General features: G+C 51.6%; 1 protein-coding gene across 4 annotated transcripts in view; it reads right to left on the reverse strand.

The window, feature by feature from the left end:
- TLE2 (TLE family member 2, transcriptional corepressor) overlaps positions 1-17,733 on the reverse strand; it is a 45,801-nt gene that overhangs the window by 17,828 nt on the left and 10,240 nt on the right. For 2 of the 4 annotated variants that reach the window (XM_083421509.1, XM_083421506.1), the window contains exons 5-10: positions 15,585-15,647; positions 14,078-14,152; positions 11,409-11,621; positions 5,867-5,968; positions 3,988-4,032; positions 1,826-1,966 (exon numbers count right to left, since the gene is read on the reverse strand). In XM_083421509.1, the coding sequence (XP_083277635.1) occupies positions 1,826-1,966; positions 3,988-4,032; positions 5,867-5,968; positions 11,409-11,621; positions 14,078-14,152; positions 15,585-15,647 (639 nt within the window). The remainder of the gene's footprint in view (positions 1-1,825; positions 1,967-3,987; positions 4,033-5,866; positions 5,969-11,408; positions 11,622-14,077; positions 14,153-15,584; positions 15,648-17,733) is intronic. The other 2 variants (XM_083421508.1, XM_083421507.1) reach the window with 2 other exon arrangements.

A 17,733-nucleotide genomic window follows, 5' to 3' on the forward strand; every position in this document is an offset into this window, starting at 1 on the left:
GAAGGAGGGAGGGAGGGGAAGGAAGAAAGGAAGGGAAAGAAAGAACGAACGAAAACAAGGAAGGAAGGAAGGAAGGAAAGATAAATAAGGAAGGAAGGAAGGAAGGAAGGAAGGAAGGAAAGAAAGATAAGGAAGGAAGGAAGGAAGGAAGGAAGGAAGGAAGGAAGGAAGGAAGAAATAGGAGGGCAAAAAAAACCCCTCCACGAAAAGAATTATCACCACTTCAATGACCTCTGTTTGGGACGCTCTCCTCCCAGTCTAACCCAGATGGTATGCCAAGCCCCCCCCCCCTGCAATTGCGCCCCCCCCCACAAGCCCCTCGCTCCCTGCAAGGCAGCGCTAATAGCAATTAATTATACATTAAAATCCTCTGAGGAATCTCAAAGCTCCCCTGTGGGCCACTAATTAACCGAGCCACGTGCCCCCCCCTGTGCATTTGAGGAGGGGGCTGGTTTGGGGGGAGGGAGTGGAGGGTGAAGGCAAGCACACACACCCAGAGGAGAATAAGGGGAGGGGGGCGACTCGGAAGCAGGAGGAGGTGCATCTCAAAATGGAACCCAGGCGTCCGGCTCTTGCAAGCAGGCGAAGCTGCTGGGCTGAAAATTGCAAAACCGGGATGACTTTTGGAGGGGTTTTTTTTGTGGGGCGGGGGGCATAAGGAAGAACAGAATAAAAGCTTGCGGGGTCAGAAATGGCAAAAAGAATATTGAACAGTGAGCAAGTTCCCGCAGAGATGAACTCCCTCTTAACTAGAACACCCACTTTCAGAGGCAGTCTATCTCTAGATAACACCCAGAAAGAATTTATTACTTATACCCCGCCCATCTGGGAAACCCAGCCAGAGGGGCAGGGTACAGTGGTACCTCGGGCTAAGTACTTAATTCGTTCCGGAGGTCCGTTCTTAACCTGAAACTGTTCTTAACCTGAAGCACCGCTTTAGCTAATGGGGCCTCCTGCTGCTGCCACGCTGCCGGAGCACAATTTCTGTTCTCATCCTGAAGCAAAGTTCTTAACCCGAGGTACTATTTCTGGGTTAGCGGAGTCTGTAACCTGAAGCGTATGTAACCTGAAGCGTATGTAACCCGAGGTACCGCTGTATAAGTATATTATTATTATTATTATTATTATTATTATTATTATGCAAAGCTGCTTTGCAGAAATGCGTGCATTAGGGAAAACCGCTCACGAAAATCCCTATGTTCAGAGCATGTCGCATCAAAACGCTGATAGGTTTTCATCAGAACTTTGAGGGGGGGGTAAAGGTAAAGGTAAAGGGACCCCTGACCATTAGGTCCAGTCATGGCCGACTCTGGGGTTGCGGCGCTCATCTCGCTTTATTGGCCGAGGGAGCCGGCGTACAGCTTCCGGGTCATGTGGCCAGCAGGACTAAGCCGCTTCTGGCAAACCAGAGCAGCACACGGAAACGCCGTTTACCTTCCCGCCGGAGCGGTACCTATTTATCTACTTGCACTTTGAGGTGCTTTCGAACTGCTAGGTTGGCAGGAGCAGGGACTGAGCAACGGGAGCTCACCCCGTCATTGCGGGGATTCGAACCGCCGACCTTCCGATCGGCAAGTCCTAGGCTCTGTGGTTTAACCCACAGCGCCACCTGCTTCCCTTGGGGGGGGGGGGATAACCTGCAACTCTGCAAAGACGCAGAAGATTGGTGGGTGGGTGGGAAATGAGAAACAGTTGTGACCCCTTTGCCCATTCCTAGATAGAAGAACCCCCAGATGTCTGAACCCCTGGATCGCGGCTGCCAGCCAGGGCAGACAACAGCCAGCTAGATGGGTTTGGCAGGAGATATGCACCCCGCTTTGCTTACCGGGCTCTGCTCTTTCGCTTTGAGGGGGGTGTCACTCCTGCTGGACGGCAGAGAAGCAGGGCTGCCCGGGATATCCCTCCGGACCGGAACAACCTTCGTGGCTGATGCGCAGGGTGGGCTTCCGTGTTCAGAAGAAGGGTCCTGCGCAAGAGAGAGCAAGGATTGCAGGAAGGAAGGGGGAAAGTGCTCAAATGAATCACTGTATTTTTCGCTCTGTAAGACGCACTTTTCCCCTCCTAAAAAGTAAGGGGAAATGTGTGTGTGTCTTATGGAGCGAATGCAGGCTGCGCAGCTATCCCAGAAGCCAGAACAGCAAGAGGGATCACTGCTTTCGCTGCGCAGCGATCCCTCTTGCTGTTCTGGCTTCTGAGATTCAGAATATTTTTTTCCTTGTTTTCCTCCTCCAAAAACTAGGTGCGTCTTGTGGTCTGGTGCGTCTTATGGAGCGAAAAATACGGTGCTTAAAACAAAACTGGTCGATTCCAGTCCCCATTATTTTGTTTGTTTGTTTGTTCGTTCCGTAGTTCATTAAATTTGTTGGTCTCTGTAATGATACATTTTACACATCACTTGGGAAGACAGGCGAACAAATATCAGTGTACCGGAAGAAGCAAAGATCACCAGTGTCAAAGTGATGATTCTTCAACATCAACTTTGTTGTGCGGACGCCTGATTATCGTCTTCCAAAGCAACTGCTCTATTCCGAACTTAAAAATGGAAAGCGTAATGCTGATGGTCAACAAAAGAGGTTTAAAAGAAGTTTTGCAAGGAGAAATGCAGTATACAAAGTGTTACAAAATAGAAAAAGATACAGTTATGAGTTTGAAATGTAATAGGGAAGATACGAAATGCATACTAAGAGATTAGATTGGAAAATTTTCAGACAGGATTGATGGAAGTAAAAAAAAATGGAATAAGATGTAAGAGTATGTTTAATGACTGCTGAAAATGATGTGTTAGAAATCTAATAGAAAATTTACATACAGAACAAAAGAGGTTTAAAGACTCTCTCAAGGCAAATCTTAAGAAATATAGTATAAACACCGACAACTGGGAAACACTGGCCTGCGAGCGCTCCAGTTGGAGAACAGCCTTTGCCAAAGGTGTCATGCGTTTTGAAGACACTCGAACTCAGGACGCAAGGGAGAAACGTGCTAAGAGGAAGGCACGCTTGGCAAACCCTCACCGGGATCAACTCCCGCCCGGAAACCAATGTCCCCACTGTGGAAGGACGTGTGGATCCAGAATTGGCCTCCACAGTCACTTACGGACTCACTGTTAAAACCGTGTTTATGGAAGACAATCTTACTCGGCTATGAGGGATCGCCAAAGAAGATCTAGGATATAATATGGAAATGGCTGTGTGGAATGCAGATATGAAATTCACAGCATGCTATACACCGAAATAAAACTATTCGGAAATGATGCACCGATGGTATTTGACACCTAGCAAGTTAGCAAAAATGTGCAAATCAAAATCAAATATACGCTGGAAACATCAGGAGAAAGAAGGTACTTTTTATCACATGTGGTGGCCTTGTCAAAGCTTTCTGGGAAATGATTTGTAATGAATAGAAGAAAACGTTTGAGCTTTTCTTTTAGGGATAATTGCTACAGAGTTCCTGAAAGTCCTAGGCTCTGTGGTTTAACTCACAGCGCCACCCGCTTCCGTACAATGGAGCTTATAAACGGACAATAAGCTCAGCTTTGGACGGAGGAAAAGCTTCCCTCATTCCCTTGCCAACGCTAGAATTCATGGACCTCTTCATCTTGTACGCAGTTAAACTATGGAACTCCTTGCCTCAGTAGACAAGGATGAGACCGCCAACCTGGACGGCTTGAAAAGGGGATTGGACAAATTCAAATTCTAAGGAGAGGGGGGCTTCTTTTTTCCCAGCCGCCCCTCGGATCGTGCCATCAGTGATTTCAAAAAACCTTTGAGAAAAAGCACACCTCGGTGTTAGGTGGGGGGCATGCCCCGTGTTTTGCCTCGCTTCAATTTTTTATGAATATGTTTTTTAAAAGCAAAGGGGGGGGGGAGACAGAGAGGGGAAAATAAACTCCGCGACCTGCATGAATTATGCAGATTTGCTCTGCCGGAGTTTGCCGTCTTGCATAATTGAATTCTGCCTCCGTCTCTGCAAACCAGGATGCCAACGTACCTCGTCCACGACCAAATTGTAGTCGCTCCTCTCCCCGTCGCTTTCCTGCAAGAGAAGGGGGGGAAAGGGGGCAGGGTCCTTATGCGTCTCAATACCTCGTCGGGCGCAGCTCTTGAACCCAGCTCCCCAAAAAAGGTGGAGTAAGCTATATTCAAGAGTCGACCCGCCGAAACAAAGAGACCTGAGTTAGTCAGGGCCATTAACTGTGATTGGTCTACATGAAGGCAAGAATGAGAGTTTCCAGGTTCCCTGTGGGGCAGGAATGAGAGTTTCCAGGGTCCCTGGGGGGCAGCAATGAGAGTTTCCAGGGTCCCCATTGGGGGCTGGAATGAGAGTTTCCAGGTTCCCAATTGGAGGCAGGAATGAGAGTTTCCAGGGTCCCTGGGGGGCAGCAATGAGAGTTTCCAGGTTCCCCATTGGAGGCAGGAATGAGTGTTTCCAGGATCCCCATTGGAGGCAGGAATGAGAGTTTCCAGGGTCCCCACAGGGGGAAGGAACGACTGCTAAGCCGTTTCAGACATGCCTCGAGCCTCAGAGAGTTCTGACAAGTTCGCGTTCCACCTTTTGCTACCAGCCCCCCTGTGATGGCCTGGGAATCCGATTCAGAGGCTGAACCGGAGGAATCCCAGCCTGCACAGGAGTCCCCGCTTCTAGGGCCGGCTGAACTGGGGCAGGGCCCTGATTCTGAAGTGCCTGCCCCTGTGCCGGATCCTCAGGAGCAGGCACCAGGTGAATCCACTCTGGCTCCGGAGGTGGTTGAGGACTCAGTGCCTACAGGTGAGTCTCCCCCTGGGTCCAGTAACCCTCCAGCCTCTCCTGAGCTGCAGAGGCTCAGGGCAGAGAGGCGGAGGGAACTGATTTCTCCCAGGAGGAGTGCTCGCCTTAAGGCCAAGAGAGGCGGATCTCCTGGGGGCCGGGACTGCCCCTGGCCTCAGAGAAGATAAAGGCCAGTCAGCCCGGTCCCAGGTTGCGGGAGCAACGTCGTTGGATACCTGCTTCTGCCTGGACCCAGACCTGTCCTTCCAGAGTTTCCCGTCCCCGCCCGGCTTCCTGTTTTGGACCCAGCTTCGCTTGAGGAGGACTGTCTGCCGACCCTCAACTCAGGTCCTGGACCTCGCCCCACGGTAACCTCCCCCCTGGACCAGCACACCCCCTCTAACGAATCCGGGGCGATCGACACAGAGTCCTCCCCGTTTCCTTTAGCCCATGGCTGTCAACTTACAGATTTGTAAATAAGGGACCAGCAGCCTCGAAAATAAGGGATCAGCAGCCAAAATATGGGATTTTCCCAGCACAGGTGTGTTCGGCTTCTGAGCCCCTCCGAGCCAAAGGCAGAAAGCCCAGCCAGCAGCCAAACGAAGCCTCAAGCGGTGGTTCCCACAGCGCAGCAACCCGGCAAAGGGGATGCAGCAAGGGAAACCACCGTCACCTCTCCGCTGGGAAGCGCTGAGCAAAGGCGAGTCCCCAGGCAAGGCGGCCGATTTGATCGGCACAAGGCATGCAAGCTCCACCACCCCGTCGTCCTTAGACTCCTCATTGGGTGAGCAACGCAGCCAAGCAACACAGCTGGAGCCTCCCTCCTCCCTGGCTGAGAGGGTGGGAGGGAGAGGAGCTGCTTCTTTGAAACCCGGGAAATTTAAGGGACATCAGCAGCAGCGGGACACGGCGCTGGGATAAGGGACTGTCCTGCCAAATAAGGGACGGTTGACAGCTATGCTTTAGCCCTCACAACAACCTTGCGAGGCGAGTCAGTTGGCTCAAGGTCACCCAGTGAGTTTCGTGCTTGGTTGGGGAACTGAACCGGGGGTCTTCAGTGCTCTGGCCGCCATGCTGACTCTTTCCCGGGGTCGCCGGGGCCGGATCCGGAGGCAACACTTACGTAGAGCCTCACCTCCTCCTTGCCCTCCTGCTTGCGCTTTGATCCCGCACTGTCCAGCGGCTCCTCGCCTTGCAGGCTCTCGGGGGGAGAGGCCGAATTGCTCTTTGGGGAGGAGGAAGAGAAGGAGAAATGAAAATATTCATTGGGGGTGTCTCCGAGAGAGCAGGGTGCGAGAGGGGGAAGGAGTGGACTGGGTGTACATCAGTACGCGGATGATATCCAGTTCTACCTCTCTTTCAAATCAGAACCAGTGAAGGCGGTGAAGGTCCTGTGTGAGTGTCTGGAGGCGGTTGGAGGATGGATGGTGGCTAACAGATTGAGGTTGAATCCTGATAAGACAGAGGGACTGTTTTGGGGGGACAGGAGGCGGGCGGGTGTGGAGGACTCCCTGGTCCTGAATGGGGTAACTGTGCCCCTGAAGGACCAGGTGCGCAGCCTGGGAGTCATTTTGGAGTCACTGCACTCCATGGAGGCACAGTTCAAATCTGTGTCCAGGGCAGCAGTCTACCAGCTCCATCTGGTACGCAGGATGAGACACTACCTGCCTGCGGACTGTCTTGCCAGAGTGGTGCATGCTCTGGTTATCTCCCGCTTGAACTACTGCAACGCGCTCTATGTGGGGCTACCTTTGAAGGTGACCCGGAAACTGCAATTAATCCAGAATGCGGCAGTTAGACTGGTGACTGGGAGCGGCCGCTGAGACCACATAACACCGGTCTTGAAAGACCTACACTGGCTCCCGGTACGTTTCCGAGCACAATTCAAAGTGTTGGTGCTGACCTTGAAAGCCCTAAACGGCTTCGGTCCTGTATACCTGAAGGAGCGTCTCCACCCCCATCGTCCACCACCGAGAGGGCCATTTAAGGCTTTATAGGTCAGAACCAGCACTTTGAACTGGGCCTGGAAACTATTGGTAGCCAGTGCAGGATTGGTGCAATATGCTCAAAGAGTCTTGCTCCAGTGAGCAACCCGGCCGCTGAATTCTGCGCCGGCTGAAGTTTTCCGAACCGTCTTCAGAGGCAGCCCTACGTAGAATGCAGTAATCTAACCTGGAGGTTACCAGTAATAGAATATATTTTATGGCACTTGAGTGCCATAAAAAAATAAAATCAGTACAGGGAACCAGGCAGAGGGCCTTCTTGGTAGTGGCACCCGCCCTGTGGAACGCCCTCCTGGATCAGTACAAATGGCAGCAGATAGTCGTATCTATCGCAGAAAGGCTTACCCGACTCGAAGCATGTTCTGGAACAGGCAAGCCCAGCCAGGAAGGTATTCAGAGGGGGACACAAAAAGAAACAAAGGCATTTAGTTAAACACCCCTCCAAGCAAAAATATCACCGTGCGGCGATAACGAGAGCGTTGAGTTGCGGGCCAGGGAGGATCATGGGAAACGGGGGAAAGGGCTACTGTTAATCCAAGACAGCGTCCGGATGCGAGTTTCGTTGTGATTCGACGCCAGCCCCCCATAGGGGAGAACAGAGGCACTGCTCCAGAGCCCAGAATCGTAATGTTGGAAGGGACCCCGCCACCGCTAGGGTCATCTAGTCCAACCCCCTGCAATGCAATAACCTCAGCTAAAGCATGCATGTAAATAAAGGAGGTAGCTTCGAGAACACTGTCCCACCATCTTGTCCTCTGTCGTCCCCTTCTCCTTGTGCCCTCCATCTTTCCCAACATCAGGGTCTTTTCCAGGGAGTCTTCTCTTCTCATGAGGTGGCCAAAGTCTTGGAGCCTCAGCTTCAGGATCTGTCCTTCCAGTGAGCACTCAGGGCTGATTTCCTTCAGAATGGAGAGGTCTGATCTTCTTGCAGTCCATGGGACTCTCAAGAGTCTCCTCCAGCACCAGAATTCAAAAGCATCCATTCTTCGGCGATCAGCCTTCTTGATGGTCCAGCTCTCACTTCCATACATCACTACTGGGAAAACCATAACTTTGACTATACAGACCTTGGTGGGCAGGGTGGTGTCTCTACTTTTTAAGATGCTGTCTAGGTTTGTCATTGCTTTTCTCCCAAGAAGCAGGCGTCTTTTAATTTCGTAGCTGCTGTCACCATCTACAGTGATCCTGGAGCCCAAGAAAGTAAAATCTCTCACTGCCTCCGTTTCTTCCCCTTCTATTTGCCAGGAGGTGATGGGACCAGTGGCCATGATCTTCGTTTTTTTGATGATGAGCTTCAGACCATATTTTGCACTCTCCTCTTTCACCCTCATTAAAAGGTTCTTTAATTTCTCCTCACTTTCTGCCATCAAGGTTGTGTCATCTGCATATCTGAGGTTGTTGATATAAGACTCCCTGGGAAAGACCCTGATGCTGGGAAAGATGGAGGGCGCAAGGAGAAGGGAGCGACAGAGGACGAGATGGTGGGACAGTGTTCTCGAAGCTACCAGCATGAGTTTGACCAAACTGCGGGAGGCAGTGGAAGACAGGAGTGCCTGGTGTGCTCTGGTCCAGGGGGTCACGAAGAGGCAGACACGACTAAACAATAACAACAGTGTGTGCAGAGAGCCTTTTTCCGTTTGCGGCAAAGAGCCACAAAAATGAGCCGCTCTCTCCTCTTGCCCGTTTCCAGCAAATGGATTTTGAAAGCGTCGATGTCTCCAACTGCAGAGGCAGAAGCAGAACCATCCCAGCTGGCAGCCGTCAACAACCCCCCCCCACTCCACCCCCCCCCCAAATTTGTCTAATCCTCTTTGGAAGACGCGAGAGTCCCGCACTTTGCCTTGCATGGTAAAATAAAGAGAATGGGCTCAGCTAGAACCTTTATAATCCCTGACATGCTGGCTGTCTACTTGCAGGGAGTGGTCGTTCACCCCCTTCTCCTTTTTCAGAAGGGGGGAGAGGTCTCCCCAACCTGTAACTCTGAAGCGAGGCAGCCCGTTCTCCTTCTGCCCATGTAGACACAGCCGCATTGAGCTTTTTTGGGGGAAAATATTATTATTATTGTAAAAGCATCAATAACGTGGTCGCCCGCGAAAGAGCCCCCTCGCCGTAGGCGCCCAAGCGGCTTTTGAAAGCAACACAGATGTATTAGGCAGCGGTATGGAGGGAGGGAGAGAGAGAGAGAGAGAAAAAAGAAGGCCTTTATTCCCTCCCACCCACCCAGAACAGAGAGGAAATTTGCCAAAATGGGGGGGGGGGGCGTCCTAAGAGGTGCTGGATGCAATCCCACAACGCAAGCCTGCCAAAAAGCTTTTCTAAGCTACATTTGGCTTTGATCACAGCCTGCATGCAAAGCAATTTGTAACAAAAGGGGGGGGGGCGAGAGAGAGAGCCCCCCCCAAAAAACACACACATTTCTTAGAGCCAGCTGGGGCGACTCCAGATTCCACACACTTGCCCCCGTTGCTCCAAAAGTCTAGACAGGTTCATCTTCAATTCTGCAATTCTCCAAAATTGGTTTCTACCTGAGCTGTAAACACAGAGATTTTATATTCTATCTTTGGGGAGGGGGGCGGCTATAGAGAAGCAGGATTACGCCCCCCCCCGCATAAATCATGCAAATTAGGCATGTATTGAGGGACGTGGGTGGCGCTGTGGGTTAAACCACAGAGCCTAGGACTTGCCGATCAGAAGGCCGGCGGTTCGAATCCCCGCAATGACGGGGTGAGCTCCCGTCTCTCGGTCCCTGCTCCTGCCAACCTAGCAGTTCGAAAGCACGAAGTGCAAGTAGATAACTAGGTACCGCTCTGGTGGGAAGGTAAATGGCGTTTCCATGGGCTGCTCTGGTTTGTCAGAAGCGGCTTAGTCCTGCTGGCCACATGACCCGGAAGCTCCCTCGGCCAGTAAAGTGAGATGAGCGCCGCAACCCCAGAGTCGGCCACGACTGGACCTAATGGTCAGGGGTCCCTTTACCTTTAAAGGTATAAGCTTTCGGGTCATGTGGCCAGCATGACTAAGCTGCTTCTGGTGAACCAGAGCAGCGCACGGATCTGGGATTTGCAAGCTGTGGGGGGCTTGGCAAAGCTCCCAGACCACAGCCTTAATCTTCCAGGCCTCGCCTCTCATTTTAGAAATCAAGAGCCCACGCTAGAGTTTAGCCACACTGGACCACGCAGCTGTTCCCTGGGTCAAAAATAGTGCCAGTCTCCCCGGCATGTTGGAGAGACTTAATTAGCAAAGTTATTATTATTAATCGAACCGTTTCCTCCCAAAGAAACAGCTGCAGCATGGAAAGAGGGGGATTGGGTGGGCGGTCGGAGGGTGTGAGAGGAGCCCCCTTCATGCAGACCCCACTGCAAAGGTCTCTCACCCACAACTGGAAAGAAGTACCTATATTCCTATCCCTCTTCCCCATCAGGCAAAGCACATTTTGATTGTAAGCGCTTTGGGGCAGAGGCTTCTTCCATCTGGAGACCTGATGCTTTTTAACGTGAGACGCCAGTTAGGAGAGAGGAGGTTTTTTCCCTTGTTAGGAGCGGTCGCAGCATTCGGGGCTTTTTTAGCTTACGAGGAAAACGGCAAACGAGAAGAGAAACGATAGAAAGTCAGTTGTAGCACAGAGAGAACAAAGCTCTCCTCACTCTCTTGTAACACAGCTGGAGATAAGTTATGTGCCTGGGTACAATTGTGGTCCCATCACTGGTCCCATCACCTCCTGGCAAATAGAAGGGGAAGAAATGGAGGCAGTGAGAGATTTTACTTTCTTGGGCTCCATGATCACTGCAGACGGTGACAGCAGCCACGGAATTAAAAGACGCCTGCTTCTTGGGAGAAAAGCGATGACAAACCTAGACAGCATCTTAAAAAGCAGAGACATCACCTTGCCAACAAAGGTCTGTATAGTTAAAGCTATGCTTTTCCCAGGAGTGATGTATGGAAGTGAGAGCTGGACCATCAAGAAGGCTGATCGCCGAAGAATTGATGCTTTTGAATTCTGGTGCTGGAGGAGACTCTTGAGAGTCCCATGGACTGCAAGAAGATCAAATCTCTCCATTCTGAAGGAAATCAGCCCTGAGTGCTCCCTGGAAGGACAGATCCTGAAGCTGAGACTCCAAGACTTTGGCCACCTCATGAGAAGAGAAGACTCCCTGGAAAAGACCCTGATGTTGGGAAAGATGGAGGGCACAAGGAGAAGGGGATGACAGAGGACGAGATGGTGGGACAGTGTTCTCGAAGGTACAAACATGAGTTTGACCAAACTGGGGGAGGCAGTGGAAGACAGGAGTGCCTGGCGTGCTCTGGTCCAGGGGGTCACGAAGAGTCGGACACGACTAAACAACAACACAATTGTGGGAGGGGAGAGTGCTCTTGGGTTCAAATTCTGCCAGAACTGGCGGCCGATAGCTCCCACTGCCCTGCTGCGTTCGTGTTACAGAGCTTCCGAAAACACAGTTCTTTTTCTTATCTCGCTCCTTTGAGATGCCCCTGCGAGAATGGGACTCGATTTGTCCCCCGTTGGACGGGTGCAGAAGGCTCCTCTTATTAAATCTGCATATGCACAGCCCCTGAGCTGCACAACCCACACCCCCTGGGCTTCAGTGGGGAATTCGAACCCAAGACCCTCGCCCAACCTGTGGCCGCCAAGCCTGGGTTTGAACACACACACCCTCCCCGCTTACCTTGGTGGTTCTCGGAGTCGCGTGATGCCCTTTCCTCCTTCGCCGCCAGCGCTGTCTGAGCCGCCAGCACCCCGGACAGCGCCAAGAGCCCAGAGGAGGTGCTGACTGCCACTAAGTTGGAGGTCTGTGGGCCCGAAGGGTGTGGGGTCAGTGGAATGGGAGGAGCGTGGTGGGAGAGGTTCTGGAGCTGCTGCTGCTGGAGAAAAAATGAGAAACTCCTGAAGACGGGGAAGGGTTTGGGAAACCGGCCGGGTGCCGACCGTATTTTTTGGTCTATAAGACTCACTTTTCCCCTCCTGAAAAGTAAGGGGAAATGTGTGTGCGTCTTATGGAGCGAATGCAGGCTGCGCAGCTATCCCAGAAGCCAGAACAGCAAGAGGGATCGCTGCTTTCACTGCGCAGCGATCCCTCTTGCTGTTCTGGCTTCTGAGATTCAGAATTTTCCCCCTCTTGTTTTCCTCCTGCGACTTGTGGTCTGGGGCGTCTTATAGAGCGAAAAATACGGTACTCTGGCTTGGGCTGCGCTGTCCCCGAAGGAACAGGATTGCAGCTTGGGGTCGCTCCTGGATCCAATTCTGTCACTGGAGGTGGCAGCGGTGAGAAGGGCCTTTTGTGGGGGAGTCCCTGGTCCTGAATGGGGTAACCGTGCCCCTGAAAGACCAGGTGCGCAGCCTGGGAGTCATTTTGGACTCACAGCTGTCCATGGAGGCACAGGTCAATTCTGTGTCCAGGGCAGTTCCATCTGGGACACAGGATGAGACCCTCCCTGCCCGCAGACTGTCTGGCCAGAGTAGTGCATGCTCTGGTTATCTCCCACTCGGACTACTGCCATGCGCTCTACATGGGGCTGCCTTTGAAGGTGACCCGGAAACTGCGACTAATCCAGAATGCGGCAGCTAGACTGGGGACTGGGAGCGGCCGCCAAGACCACATAACACCAGTCCTGAAAGACCTACATTGGCTCCCAGGACATTTCTGAGCACAGTTCAAAGGGTTGGTGCTGACCTTTAAAGCCCTAAACGGCCTCGGTCCAGTATACCTGAAGGAGTGTCTCCACCCCCATCGTTCAGCCCAGACACTGAGGTCCAGCTCTGAGGGCCTTCTGGCAGTTCCCTCCCTGCGAGAAGTGAGGTTGCAGGGAACCAGGCAGAGGGCCTTCTCGGTGGTAGCACCCGCCCTGTGGAACGCCATCCCGTCAGATGTCAGGGAAATAAACAACTACCTGACTTTTTGAAGACATCTGAAGGCAACCCTGTTTGGGGAAATTTTAAATGTTTGATATTTTATCGTGTTTTTAATATTCTGTTGGGAGCTGCCCAGAGTAGCTGGGGAAACCCAGCCAGATGGGTAGGGTATAAATGATAAATTATTATTATTATTTCCACTCCTGTCATTTCAAGCAACTGGATAGAGCCATAATGTTTGCTCTTTTATTGTGGTTTTTAGTGTTCTGTTGGGAGCTGCCCAGAGTGGCTGGGGATGGGAGGGATATAAGTAATCAATTACAGTGGTGCCTCGCAAGACGAAAAGAATCCGTTCCGTGAGTCTCTTCGTCTTGCGGGTTTTTTCGTCTTGCGAAGCAAGCCCATTAGCGGATTAGCGCTATTAGCGCTATTAGCGGTTTAGCGGCTATTAGCGGCTATTAAAGGCTTAAGGGGTTAGCGGATTAGCTGCTAAAAGGCTATTAGCGGCTTAGATCAGCTGATAAGCGGCTTAGCGAACAGCTGTTAAGCGGCTTAGGGGTTGGGAAAAAGGGGGGGAGGGGAAAAAACGCCCAGGAATCGCAAGACATTTTCATCTTGCGAAGCAAGCCCATAGCAAATTCGTTTTGCGAAGCACCTCCAAAACGGAAAACCCTTTTGTCTAGCGGGTTTTCCGTCTTGCGAGGCATTCGTCTTGCGGGGCACCACTGTATTATAATCTGTTTTTAGTCTGGTTTCCGGACGTTTGAACTTCCTGCTGTCAACATTTCTCCTACCATCAAGTGATATATATGAATTTTATGAAATAAATAAAGGAAACTGTTATTCCACTCCTAGCCCATTACGGATGTGCCGGTTCCCTCTCTTGGTATCTTTCTCTACTTCCGGGTAGATAAAGGTAAAGGTAAAGGTACCCCCGCCCGTACGGGCCAGTCTTGACAGACTCTGGGGTTGTGCGCCCATCTCACTCAAGAGGCCGGGGGCCAGCGCTGTCCGGAGACATTTTGGGGTCATGTGGCCAGCGTGACATCGCTGCTCTGGCAAGCCAGAGCCGCACACGGAAACGCCGTTTACCTTCCCGCTGGTAAGCGGTCCCTATTTATCTACTTGCACCCGGAGGTGCTTTCGAACTGCTAGGTTAGCAGGCGCTGGGACCGAACGACGGGAGCGCACCCCGCCGCGGGGATTCGAACCACCGACCTTTCGATCGGCAAGCCCTAGGCACTGAGGCTTTTACCCACAGCGCCACCCGCGTCCCTCAGCCGGGTAGATAAGCATCCCTAAATGCCCATTCTCTGCCTCTTTTGCCTCAGCAAGATAAGCTTTGCAAGAGATGAGATGGCCAAGCAAGAAGAGCAGCTTTGCAAGAGAGCAGCTGCTCCAAGGAGAACTCCTTGCAAAGACAAATGAAATGGAAAGAGAAGGCCTTTGGTCTGATCCGGACACTCACCCCAATAATGCTGTTCAGCTCTCCCATCGTCACCTGCTTTGCCCGATCCATAGCTTGCAACACCTGCTGTTGGTGCTGGAAGGAGGAAAAAATACACATCAGGAAATTTAGGGGAGTCTTTCTGCATCTCTCGATAATATTTTAAAGGGGGAAAACCTGGATTTCAAAAATATAAGATATAAAATATAAAAGATATAAAATAGAAGATAAAAAGCAAACGAAACAAAACCTACACACAGCAACAATGTTTTGTGTTGTGTAGGCTCCTGCGATGTACCGTATTTTTCACTGTATAAGACGCACCAGACCACAAGACGCACCTAGTTTTTGGAGGAGGAAAACAAGAAAAAAAATATTCTGAATCTCAGAAGCCAGAACAGCAAGAGGGATCGCTGCGCAGTGAAAGCAACAATCCCTCTTGCTGTTCTGGCTTCTGGGATAGCTGTGCAGCCTGCATTCGCTCCATAAGACGCACACACATTTCCCCTTCTTTTTAGGAGGGAAAAGGTGGAGTCTTATAGAGCAAAAAATACGGTAAGTCATGGCCCCCGCCTGCTAGCCTGCTCCCTAAAATATCCCAGGTTTGCTCCTTTCTATATACAGTGGTACCTCGGGTTAAGTACTTAATTCGTTCCTCAGGTCCGTACTGAACCGGAAACTGTTCTTAACCTGAAGCACCACTTTAGCTAATGGGGCCTCCTGCTGCCACTGCGCCACCGCTGCACGATTTCTGTTCTCATCCTGAAGCAAAGTTCTTAACCTGAAGCACTGTTTCTGGGTTAGCGGAGTCTGTAACCTGAAGCGTATGTAACCTGAGGTGCCACTGTATAGGGTGCCGACATTCTGCATGGACTGGTTGCATGGCAACATGGGCAAATGGCTTGAGATACCTATGAGGTCCATAAATGACCATATAGCATATAGGTAAAGGGACCCCTGACCATTAGGTCCAGCCGTGACCGACTCTGGGGTTGCGGCGCTCATCTCGCTTTATTGGCCGAGGGAGCCGACGTATAGCTTCCGGGTCATGTAGCCAGCAGGACTAAGCCGCTTCTGGCGAACCAGAGCAGCGCACGGAAACGCCGTTTACCTTCCTGCCGGAGCGGTACCTATTTATCTACTTGCACTTTGACGTGCTTTTGAATTGCTAGGTTGGCAGGAGCAGGGACTGAGCAACGGGAGCTCACCCCGTCGCGGGGATTTGAACCGCCGACCTTCTGATCGGCAAGTCCTGGGCTCTGTGGTTTAACCCACAGCGCCACCCACGTCACTCCATATATAGCATATACCTAACACAAAAAAACAGTGGAAATTTGTGTTGACAAAGGACAGCTGGATATATAAAGGGGCCCCATTACCTTCAGTAGCTGAGGGCCGCATTGAACCTAAATCTGGCCCTGGGGGCGAATCATTTCTCAGTCTGCCAAAGGCAGTTTGAGGTTTTGTCATTGCGGACCCCAAATGCCCAAAATGCATTGCGTGTGAAACACAAACAAATTTATTTTACCTCTTGTGTCAGGAAGGGGATGATCTGGGCGCAAATAGCACTGAGCCGTTTAACAATCTCCGCCTAGAAAACGAAAGAGACAGGGGTCTCAGTCACATCAGAGTTTAACCTGAAACGGTTCTTAACCTGAAGCACCACTTTAGCTAATGGGGCCTCCCGCTGCTGCCGCGCCGCCGGAGCACGATTTCTGTTCTCATCCTGAAGCAAAGTTCTTAACCCGAGGTGCTATTTCTGGGTTAGCGGAGTCTGCAACCTGAAGCGTATGTAACCCGAGGTACCACTGTACCACATCCCTGCAGATTCAAGACTTATATGCATCTCTAGGTCTGGTCTATCGTCATACAATCATATGAGCTAACCAAACCAGGTTTGCATTTGGAGAACGCCAAGCCCAGGATGAGGCGGGGGGGGGCTGTGGTTCGGGGGTCTGACTAGGACCTGGGAGACCCGGGTTCAAATCCCCACTGTATTGGCCACGAAGCAACAAGCAAACAAGTGACTCTCGCTCTGAGGCTCCCTGTCTTCTCCCAAGCAAACGAACACACAGGAAGGCTGGCAGTCTTGCCACCTTCCCCGGGCGCCTTGCCAAGCTTGTTCTCCCGGGCAGCCGCTCCCAACCGCCCCATGATGCCCTGGATTGATAAACCCAGAGACAGGAAGCAAATTACAAGCGGGGCGGGGAGATCTGGGGAAACCAGAGAGAGAGAGAGAGACTTCTGGCTTCTTCACACAGAATACAGAGGTCTGGAGGATTTCCGTGCCTTAAGATTTTCCCTCCCCACCTCGTCCCTTGCTGGAAAGAAACCAAGAAGAACGTTAGCTATCTCTGCATGCTAAAAGCGGTGGTTGTTGTTGAGTCGTTTAGTCGTGTCCGCCTCTTTGTGACCCCCTGGACCAGAGCACGCCAGGCACTCCGTCTTCCACTGCCTCCCGCAGTTTGGTCAAACTCATGCTGGTTGCTTTGAGAACACTGTCCCACCATCTCGTCCTCTGTCGTTCTCCTTGTGCCCTCCATCTTTCCCAGCATCAGGGTCTTTTCCAGGGGGTCTTCTCTTCTCAAGAGGTGGCCAAAGTCTTGGAGCCTCAGCTTCAGGATCTGTCCTTCCAGTGAGCACTCAGGGCTGATTTCCTTCTGAATGGAGAGGTTTGATCTTCTTGCAGTCCATAGGACTCTCAAGAGTCTCCTTCAGCACCAGAATTCAAAAGCATCCATTCTTTGGCGATCAGCCTTCTTGATGGTCCAGCTCTCACTTCCATACATCACTACTGGGAAAACCATAGCTTTAACTATATGGATCTTCGTGAACCCCTGGACCAGAGAACGCCAGGCACTCCGTCTTCCACTGCCTCCCGCAGTTTGGTCAAACTCATGCTGGTAGCATGAGTCTTGTTCTCCCGGCTTCAGCAAAAGGAACCTGAAGCCTCCTGAGCGCAGTGGGAACTCGCGCTGCGCTCCGAAGGCTTCAGGTGACTATCCCTGAAGCCTGGAGAGCGAGAGGGGTCGGTGCGCACCAATATCTCTCGCTCTCCAGGCTTCAGCGAAAGCAACGCAAAGCCTCCGGAGCGCGGAGGGAGCGCTCCCTCTGCGCTTCGGAGGCTTTGTGTTGCTATCGCTGAAGCCAAGGAGCCTGCATTCGCTCCATAAGACGCACACACATTTCCCCTTAATTTTTGGAGGGGGAAAAGTGCGTCCTATAGAGCAAAAAATACGGTAATTTAAATTCAGGGCTCAGCCTCTGGATTCACGTTTTTTAAAATGGCCAGGGCCACGTCTCCGGAATAAGCGAGGGCATGCTATAGGCAAGAGTGCTCCTGAGCATGCAAATCCCTCGCTTGCGGGGTCACCACCACCCAGACAGTGGAAGGAAAGGCTATAGGACACCCCCCAGCAGGAAATCTGTTACGCCAGAAAATAAACGTGTGGCTTTTCTCCCCGCCTCGTGTCGTTTTCCGTAAGATGCATATCAAATATCAATGATGACAGCCCTATTTGGAGGTCTATGAAACCCAGCGTCTCCCTTGTTTCCTCTTAAGCCCCCAGTCCTTGCCACTAGTTGGAAAGCAAAGCCTGAAACATCTGTCTCTCTGAGTGTGACGCCATTAAAGAAATAGATCAGAGGTCTCTGCCCCTAGGAGTGTACAGTTCCCA

Source organism: Podarcis tiliguerta (genome assembly GCF_965153285.1).
Source record: "Podarcis tiliguerta genome assembly, chromosome: 18".
In the NCBI taxonomy this organism is placed as follows: domain Eukaryota; kingdom Metazoa; phylum Chordata; class Lepidosauria; order Squamata; family Lacertidae; genus Podarcis; species Podarcis tiliguerta.